The sequence below is a fragment of the Perca fluviatilis genome, chromosome 11 (genome assembly GCF_010015445.1).
Source record: "Perca fluviatilis chromosome 11, GENO_Pfluv_1.0, whole genome shotgun sequence".
Taxonomy (NCBI): Eukaryota; Metazoa; Chordata; class Actinopteri; order Perciformes; family Percidae; genus Perca; species Perca fluviatilis.
Genome location: NC_053122.1, coordinates 25,076,030 through 25,085,930, shown reverse-complemented (window position 1 = coordinate 25,085,930; position 9,901 = coordinate 25,076,030). Strand labels below are relative to the sequence as shown.

At 38.4% G+C, this 9,901-nt stretch overlaps 1 protein-coding gene across 1 annotated transcript in view; it reads left to right on the top strand.

The window, feature by feature from the left end:
• Positions 1-581: 581 nt before the first annotated feature.
• The window catches only part of LOC120568128 (collagen alpha-5(IV) chain-like), a 30,125-nt gene continuing 20,805 nt past the window's right edge, over positions 582-9,901 (top strand). The window contains exons 1-11 of the mRNA XM_039815405.1: positions 582-692; positions 3,436-3,489; positions 5,807-5,896; positions 6,430-6,474; positions 6,663-6,707; positions 6,842-6,904; positions 7,070-7,123; positions 7,269-7,295; positions 9,384-9,452; positions 9,564-9,626; positions 9,720-9,755. Coding sequence (XP_039671339.1) covers positions 621-692; positions 3,436-3,489; positions 5,807-5,896; positions 6,430-6,474; positions 6,663-6,707; positions 6,842-6,904; positions 7,070-7,123; positions 7,269-7,295; positions 9,384-9,452; positions 9,564-9,626; positions 9,720-9,755 — 618 coding nt within the window. The 5' untranslated portion in view covers positions 582-620. The remainder of the gene's footprint in view (positions 693-3,435; positions 3,490-5,806; positions 5,897-6,429; positions 6,475-6,662; positions 6,708-6,841; positions 6,905-7,069; positions 7,124-7,268; positions 7,296-9,383; positions 9,453-9,563; positions 9,627-9,719; positions 9,756-9,901) is intronic.

Below are 9,901 nucleotides of genomic sequence, written 5' to 3'. Positions count from 1 at the left end.
TGACAGTAAAGAATAACTTCCTGTGAGGTAGTGTGTAGTACATGCAATTATGATTAGAAAAAAAATCTAAATATGCTACTGATAAAGAAATAGTTGGTGCCTACCCAGGTAATATCCTTCAAGCATTAAAGTTTACACCCTGTGTGGTCTAGGTAGCAGTCCATAAAACACCATTCACAACTCACCCAAATTCAGAAGCTCAAATTATTCTTCATGAACGCTTCAGTGCATCCTAAGCAGGACAATCTCAGAGAAGATTCAAACTAATCTCCTGCCTCTGTATCAGTGGAAACCAAACAGAGTAACTGCCACTGTTTGTAAGTATTGGGGATAAGAGGAGAAGGATGATGATTGGGGTTGACCGCATCAGAAAACTCAGACCGCCTCCCTCTTCAGGATTAAGTTAAACAACTTCTCTGGGCTGTTCTGTCTATTCAGGCACTTTAACCCAAAACAAATTTAACTGAAGCCATGACCTAACATCGCCCATAGTACAGCAGTGGATGTGTGTAATGTGCAGGGTAGTTGCTGAGGAGGACGCACAAAAAGACATTAATCAACTCTGGGATGTTTGTGGTTTTTTCCTGAGATTTTGATATAACTGCAGCAATAAAGGAGCCATGGGAAGGCCAGTGTTTGAAGTTTTTCTGATCCTGTTTGCTGTGATGCTGATTGGCACTTGGGCCAAAAATGTAAGATAAATTTTTCCTTACTGACATAACATTGTAAACTGATCTGATTTAATTTAGCTAACAGCGCAGACTCCTATCTGGACAGGTATTAAAATGCAAACACTGTATTGGCTGTATTTTTTTTTTTCCAATTCTGATTTCGTTTCATACTGTACACACTGGGGACACAGATTTATTTGTAAGCCTGTCCTGTAATCCTGTCAGATCATCAATCCTGATCATACTGTTGCTTATTATTACTTTCATATTAGACTGCATTGGGTTAGTTGCTGAGCTATACTATAGGTAATGCTGTTTAGTATAATTTTACCTTTCTTTTGCTGTAACTCTCCCAGGTCCCACACAAAAATGTATTAAATCACTGTTTATGGGAGAACAGCAATGCATCATTCTGTAACAGTATGTTCCTTGTGTGTTTCCTGTTGTGTAAAACGTTAGCACCAATTATTCTTCACAGCTTTAACTTTGATATACAATGTCGTAGTCTGTTTGTAACTTATGTCTATGTTTAACATCAAACATCTTGTATCCTGAAGAGATGCAGGGTTTTGTTGCAGTCTGTTTGCACATTTAATTTATTGTATACATTATTCACTTCACTGGGCTATGTTGGTGGGCCCTTTCATGGAAGATTGTGGAAAAGGGACAGGAAATGGTAGAATGGAAATAAAACGGTGGAAAGGTTAGCAGAGACATTTATGTATTACTTAACAAAGTTTTTTTCTATAAACCCCTTCTATGTATCACTAGATTGAAACAAATAAAATGACGGAGCATCGGTTATTGTCATGAATGGTAATAATTAAGAAAGAACCCGTTAGTCCGACATGAGTTTAACCAGCTTCTTACGTTTTCAGTCATTCACTAGGTGAACACAGATGACGTCATGACTGTGACTACAATGGCCTGCAGTCGTCTATCATTACAGTTATTAAGGATAAAGAACACAAATAAGGAAATCTAAATTTGTATGTTGTTATAGCCCAGCTGCTGTTATAGCCATGACAAAAGTCATATCCAACCATATAAGACAAATATAATTTCCAATTATTTTCATCCTTAAAGATGCAGTAGGTAAGACTTATAAAACTAACTTTCTGTCATATTTGCTGAAACTGACCCTATGTTCCAGTAGAACTACATGAAGCAGGTAATTAAAAAAAACCTACAGCCTGTAGTGCGATTTGCAAAAATCCCCCACTCCCTGTTCAGATGCACCAATCAGGGCCGGGGGGGGTATCTAACTGCGTGTCAATCACTGCTCATGCACACAGATTCATTCTCCCTTGTGGGGGTAGGGGCTTAGGAGAAAGTTTTGGGCTTTAGCAGAAAGGCGGGAGGGACTGAGAAGTTGTTGATGTTAAAAAAATTGTGGCCAAATTCCTGGATCTTCCCATAGACAGTAAAATAAATGGACAATGTGACGCCGTTTTTTCTACGGAGACCAGTGAAGTATATTAGAAGCACCTTTCCGGTGATGGTTGAGTGTTACTGCGCAGCCTCCAACTGAGCTTGCTGACGTAGATGTGACGTGAGCAACCTGTCTGAAAGTTGGAAGTCTTCTGGTAGCTGTGCCAAGAGAAATCTCAATCATTCCGAATCTTGCAGAGACGGAGAGCGTAGGTATATGTTAGGAGATAACATGGGCACAGGCTAATTATTGCTAACTAAAATGCTAGTTAACATTAGTAATTCAACTTAAACAGCTAATGTAAGTCGAAACTGCCTGCGAGCTTTGACAGAAAGTCGCGTGGTTATGACACAATCGTTAGCCCATTTTTACAAAAAAAGCTGCTACGGAGCCATAACGTGAGATACAAGGTAATGGAGCCTTTTATACATTGTCGTGTTTCTTTAGAAATAAACAATGGACAAATAGAGTCTTTAAATGCTTCAGATGTAAAGTTATCCGCTGTCAAAGTGGCCCCAAAATGAATGGCAGTCAATGGAATGGTAACGGCACCTGATGGCTTATTAGCATCAAAATGGCGCCATGGGAGGTACGCTTTGTTGAGGCTGGCTTACCCCCTTGGATCTTCCCAATCCTACCTACAGCACCTTTAATTATCATTTCATGCACAAGGAAATGTAATTAATTACAGTAAAAGGTCACTATTAATATCCATATTAAGGTATAAGAGAAATGGTATCAGACCCAGCGTTCCCCTTTTTGTCAAGAGGCAGTGTACTCTGGTTTATTGCTGGATATCCACAATGCTAAGGTCAGATGGAAATCTAATGTATCTGAAATTACTTCCTATTAACTGATAATGGTTCATTATATCAGTAGTTTATAGCCTGTAGCTGACTTAACCTAATATTTAGCCTAAAGACAAATCACTGCCCATTTTACTGTATTGTGTTACTATAGCTCTACCTTTTTAGCCCATTGGCTTCACTGAACCTTTTCCTCTGCTGACGAGCAGTAATGTTTACAGCCTTCAAATTAAAGGCCACTGTGTTGAACAAAGACTCCGCTATAGCGATGCTGTCAAGATTCAGGAGAAATTACTTATTTAGGCTAGTACACGTTCAACTTGACTTATTTTACCAGTTTTCGCAATATGGTAATATTTGATAGAAATTAAATTGGTTTACAGTGGTATGGGAAAGCATGGTTTGCTTCCAAAGGGGAGCATGTCCGAGAACCACTGCTTTCTAAATAGATATAATAATCAAATGAATTAGACATTGTTTTCCATTTACACAATACATATTGAACAATGTTACATTTTCTTTTCAGTGTGCGTGCAATGGAAAATCAAGGTGCCACTGTGAAGGAGTGAAAGGCAGCAGGGTGAGTGGATCATAAATTGTCTGTGTAAAACACTCATCAAATTCATTAATGCGTGGGTTTCAATTACTGCATTTGTACCCATGGTTTAACAGGCCATGTACATGTACTGTAGTGTGATCCAGCTCATTTGGTTTTGTAATAAAGATGAAATGTATAAACTTCTCACATTTGATGGAACTATATTATCTTATCTGAGTGAGACATGTTTTTTTACACCTGCTTTTTCTACTGTGACAAAATGTGTCCTGTGTAAAAGGCCTATTGCATTTGTTATTACTACCACCACTATTAACATTTTTCACAATCAAAACGCTCAAGGTGCAGTTGTACAGTGCTACACTAGTCTGATCTTAAAAAAGCATAAATAGCTTATTAAGTGGGTCTTATACCCCGTTTACACAAACATGGTTAATGGTTTTGAAAAACTGAGACATTTCCCTTCGTTTGTGCCCTTCGTTTACACGCAAACGGAGAATTCCTCTTTCTAAAAACTCTGGCCTGAGTGGAGATTTTGGAAAACTTTGTTTGATTGTTTGCATGTAAACTGAGAAAAAGGGAGGATTAGGCAGCCGAGGAATTGAGGAAGGGAAGAGAGAGGAAATGATTTGTTGCTGTTGTTGCTATTTTCCCACCCAGTCTCATGGCAGTTCGTGAAATGGTCACGTTATTTAATCTATTGATTCGTGTTCAACTAATGTGTTTAAATGGGAAGCATATGTCGTGGTCACAGCACGACTACGGTAGCGAGCAGAGGTGTCAAAAGTATTCACATTCATTACTCAAGTAGAAGTATAGATACTAGGGTTTGAAAAGACTTCTGTAGAAGTTGAAGTATCAACTCGCTTTTTACTCAAGTAAAAGTATAAAAGTACTGGTTTCAAAACTACTTAAAGTATAAAAGTAAAAGTAATGTAAGGGGGGAAAAATGCCATTAAAGGACAAAAGCTTAGCCCGCCCCACCTCCACAAAAACATTTTTTTCTAAAGACAATGATGACTATAATGTTATATTAAAATCATACCTGCAAACTCAGAAGGGATGAAAAAGGGTACACAATTATTCTCTCTATCTCTATTATATATATTTTAAAAAGGAGCACCTTGTTCAATTGTATTTGTCTGTTCCCTGTTGTTTTTTTCCTAAACCCAACCTCCGCCATCCCGTTATTGTCGCGCGTCCCCCCCCCGGCCGTCTCCCGGTATGTGAGGCGCCCGTCTCCCAGGGTGTGAGGCGTCCTTCCCCGCAATCTCTGTATAGACCATTTTGTGCTGGCCACCACGAAAAAAACGCGAAAAACGTCCCCGTGAACACGAATCAATAGATTAAAATAACGTGACCATTTCACGAACTGCCGTGAGACCGTGTTGTATTTTCGGGATTCTGATTGGCTAACGTGGGCTTGAGCGTTACAGGAGAGACGAGCTATTTCAGTTTAAATCAAGCTGCAGTGAGCTCCAAGCAGAGAGAGAGCAGAACACATGACAGCTCTTTAGTCAGCAGTTCAGCCTCAGCAATGGTCTGCAAAACATCCTGCGACTCTATAGACTGTATATTCAAAATGCATGGAGAAATTGAATGAATGTGTCTTCTTTATCTTTATGCGTCCAGCTATACCACACACATGCATATACACATTCATTAATGCTACATAAAATATTTATTCAATTTAATCATTTCTTATTAAATTGTAATAATAATATAAAAACACTTCAACTGTGATTGAGCAGTAGGCTTGAATTGGGTTTTCTTCACTTTGTTAAACGTCAGTCTCACTGTCAAAAGCGTAACAAAGCGATTGACAGGTCTTTTAATACAGGGACTAACAAAATAATAATACAAAACTATAATATTAATGTTTGCTGATGTAGTTGCAGGTCTGTTTCCACTAGTAATATTTGGAAACGTAGGAGTAAACAAGCTTAAATGTTCAACCATGTGGTGTGTAAATGTGGTGTGTAACCATGATCAGCAGAAAAGCACAAAAAACATCATGATTTAGCATCTGTAAATCAAAGTCTTCAATTACATGTGTGAATACAATTTAAAGTACATTTGAATAGGCATTGGCTATCATTGCTGGAAGGCAATAGTTATTTATTAAACATCAATTTCAATTTCATAGTAGTATTTCAACAAACATCCAGGAAACTGAATTCTTCAACAACTGCATCCTAACTTACATTAATTTACAAATACAAATTTGTAAAATTTGAAATATCATCTCTATTGTTGTTTATTGTCGTTTGTGGTCGGTCTGCTTCCTTGTTCTTTTTTCTCTATCTCTCCCTCTCTTTCTTTCTCTCACTCACACTCACAGGGAGAAAAAGGTTTTCCAGGCGCCCCAGGTCCCCCAGGGTCAGAGGGCCTTCTAGGATCAGATGGTCACGCTGGGCCTTCGGGACCAAAGGTAGAATTTCAGCCTGGCTGTCGTGGCTCCTTCGCTCTTATAGTCTGTAAATCTCCAAATCCAATACTGTTGTCACTGAGGGCAACATTGACTGAAATTGTGTATGGACTGATAAATTACACTTTCTTCTTTTCTACCCCAATATCACTTTTATTAATACATAACTAACCAACTAACATAGATTAACTATGTAGACAGTTCTACTGTTACACTGTTTTGACCACAGAGTGTTGCCGTAGTTAATGTAAGTCTCGCGACATCTCACGTACGTGTTTTTGTAGTAGTACCGTGCAGGTTGTTTTTTTTACATCCTTCTGCTTGTCTCCTGACATATATGTTATTAAAAGTGATGATGAATGTTTACCATGACTCCCCGTCAATGTAAGAAATTATTTAATAAAATAATAATTATTATTATTAAAATATATATATATATATATATATATATATATTTATATATATATATATATATATATATATATATATTTATATAATTAATTAATTATTTCTTAATTATACACTGTCTTTGACAGGGCAACACTGGGCCTGATGGACCTATGGGACCAAAAGGCGATCCGGTAATATCATTGTTTATTTGATGTGTCAGTGAGTGAAAATTGAGTTATGTTTGAAATGACTTGTGTATAGTACAGTATGTATGTGTATAGACAAAATGCAAACACTGTGGTAGACCAGGTATTCACTCTGTAGCTCCTGTGTGCTTTAAAAAAAAAAAGGTATGCTGGGTTTGTTACTGTCATTACAGGGATATGAAGGCAAACAAGGATATGCTGGGTCTCACGGTTTACCGGTAAGGTATCTTAGTTTCTTATACATCCGTCACTCTGTTCATCCTCTAAATGTATGTATTGTGTAAGTGTGTGTTCCTGCATATGTTTATAGATGCCTGATACTTTTCTAACTTCTGATGATATTCTCTTACAGGGTGTCCCAGGTTTACAAGGGCCTCCAGGACCCCCAGGGGCCCCAGGCTGCAATGGAACAGATGTAAGAAAACATTACATATTAACAGTGGTATAGTAGCATGTCTTTCATATAATAGTTTTAGATAATTTGTTAGATGCTCGCACAATGGTGCTTTAAGTAGAGAGCTTTTCAATCATGCTTGTTCTATTCTCAGACAAACCTGAACTTGTCTTTGCATACTTTTAGGGAGAAGATGGACCTCCTGGTATTCCCGGGGCCCAAGGCCTTGATGGACTTGCAGTAAGTTATTTATGTTGTAATTAGATACAGTGTTTTTAATTGTTGCACTTTTAGTCTTTTGTTGTTTAGTGCTGTCCTTAAAATGAACCATCAAGGAATACGTTTACTGTTCGAAATTTGCTTCAGCTCTGTCTTTACTCTACAGGGTCCACCTGGCTGGCCTGGACCTAAGGTAATAAAATGAATGCTGTGCCACCCACCTTCAGTTGTTTAGTACTTTTTGTGTTCAGGAAGGCTGAAACTGCAGAATTGCTCAGCAATTACTGCCTTTCGAAAAGTTTATTAGCAGGATCCTGATGCACCATGAAAACCCCCTCTCTGCCTCCCTAAGCTCCCAGAGCTCATTTTGTACCTAGTCCATGATAGAACACAAACTTGTTTAAAGTGTTTCTTTGTTGTGTTCCTTCTATCAAGTCCATACTTCCAATTTTATTTGCAACGAGAAATGCATTCATTCTCAAATCTAATTTTTAGGACAAAAACTCTTTACTTTCATTCAGAGTTACTAGAGTATACCTTATAGACCTACTGCACCAGAAAGCAAGTTTTCTTGTGAGCATTATGATTCATGACTGCAGTATAATTTTACAGTATATGTTGTATTTCATTTTGCACTACTATGTCCATCACATCATTACACATACATATGTAGAGTAAAAATCCTCCTTCTTTTCTGTTTCCTCTATTTCTATAGAATATTGTGTTGTCAATAAATATTGTATATTGATAAGTACTGTATATTTTTTTGCACATGATCTTTGTCTGTTTTTTGCTAAGCTGCTGTAATGGTCCAATTCCCTGCTGGAATTAATAAAGTAACTATCAGGCCTGGGTCGCTCATCTGGTTGAGCGTGCGACCCATGTACAGAAGCTCAACCCTTGCCGCAGCGGCCACCGGTTTGATTCTGACCTGCGACCCTTTGCTGCATGTCATTCCCCCTCTCTTCCCGTTTCCTGTCATCAGCTGTCCTATCTAGAATAATCTTTAAAAAAAAAAAAGTTACTATCAAAAGATAGTACCTATCCATCCATGGACATTTCATGTGATGGTGCCAACATTTTGTTAAGCTCAGGGTGTCAAAAGACGGCATTCTTCCACTTCCTGACTGTGACAGAGTCATATGACCACATGGTAGAAACGGCTCCAAATAGCTTGCCATCTATTAGAGCACTTCCAGTAGTGGTGATACTGCTGTGGTCTAATATGGTGGATGGATAGTCTGCTTTGACAGTTCAACCACCCCTGCTCCTTGGAAAATAAAGAATACAACGTGCATGAGCCATCTCTCTAACCTGCACACACTATATACACATGCAAACACTACTCCACATGTTTAGTCTAAAGAAACTAGATTCATCTGGTTTATTATGATAAACCCGAGGGGCACTTTCTGTGACATTTAGAGGGTAAAAACCCCTCATCGAGACCATGTGGCAAACATATATGCAAGTGCATGTTCTCATAGTAGATCAATTAGTCTTGTCAAATTATCTTCCACATTTGTTGTTTCCAGGCACTAGAACTTATTCTGTTTTGCTTGCCATTGAATAACATACAAGTACAGCAGGTTACTACAGTATTTGGCTAATCCCTAAACCCCACACCTTCTCACTGTGTGGACACATCGTTCAATCTGCTGCAGCCTGGGGATTTCTGAATTGTTTTACCTGGATGATATCATTCTCATGGCAGTTATAAAGTAGTTGCAGTGTGGACTCCAAATGAGAGTCAGGATTGAAATATTCACTGGCAACATGTTTGGATCTCTGTCAAGCTCATTATTTGTACTTGTGAGTGTGAGATATTAGTGTGTGAGAGTCCACTTGTCAGTACTTACACTTCTAGTGCTGTGTTTTCATGGCTGTAGATACTTTTAACTAGCTTGGCCCTTTTAAGCCTGTTAAACCCTTAAAGCTATAGTGCGTAGTTTCAAAAAAGTTATGCACTAAAGCTTCAAGAAGGCAAAGACTATTGGAAATAGTTTGTCAAATTGTAACCCTAACAGAGAGCACTAGTTGCTAAATTGGTGGATGAAAAGTAAGGTTTATGCAGTTTTTTCATAGAGACAACTCCTCTTTCTAAATCTGAGCACATGCATGCATGTCAAGTGCACAGATACATAAAGATGAGTGATGAAGCCTGCAGAACCCAACTGTGAGCTACCGTTACAGTATACAACAATGAAGTATTACTACATAACTGTAACTATAACACTAGATTCGGTACATGTTAGATAAACTTACTTTCTCTATTTGACAGGGTGAATCTTTGGTATCAGTGGATTCATCACCAGGGCCCCCCGGGCCACCTGGGAGGGACGGAGAGCCGGTAAATATTTAGATTGCGTTAATAATAATAGAGTTATATTTATTTAATATTTGTGCAGTATTTGTAGTTGTACAGTACTTATATTAAGAGGAACCTTTCCTTGTTTTTTAGGGATATCCAGGTATTCCTGGAGAGCAGGGACTACCAGGGGACCCTGGACCATGGGGCTCAGGCGTGAGTAAAGTTTTTCGTTTGCATGCACAGAGTACATAATATAGCACTCTGGAAAAGTTATTTGATATAACTGTCTGCATTCTTTATGAACAGGGGTTTCCTGGCCGTGCTGGGGCTGCAGGATCTAAGGTGATGCTAATAAGTATGGATGAATACTTTGGATGTGTGTGTGTATGTGTGTGTATACCTGTGAAAATGAGTGTTAACTGGTTGTCTCAGTGGCCCAGAGAAAAAAAAACAGCTGCAGAGTTTTTGTTTTGGCCTTGTTCTTCAAT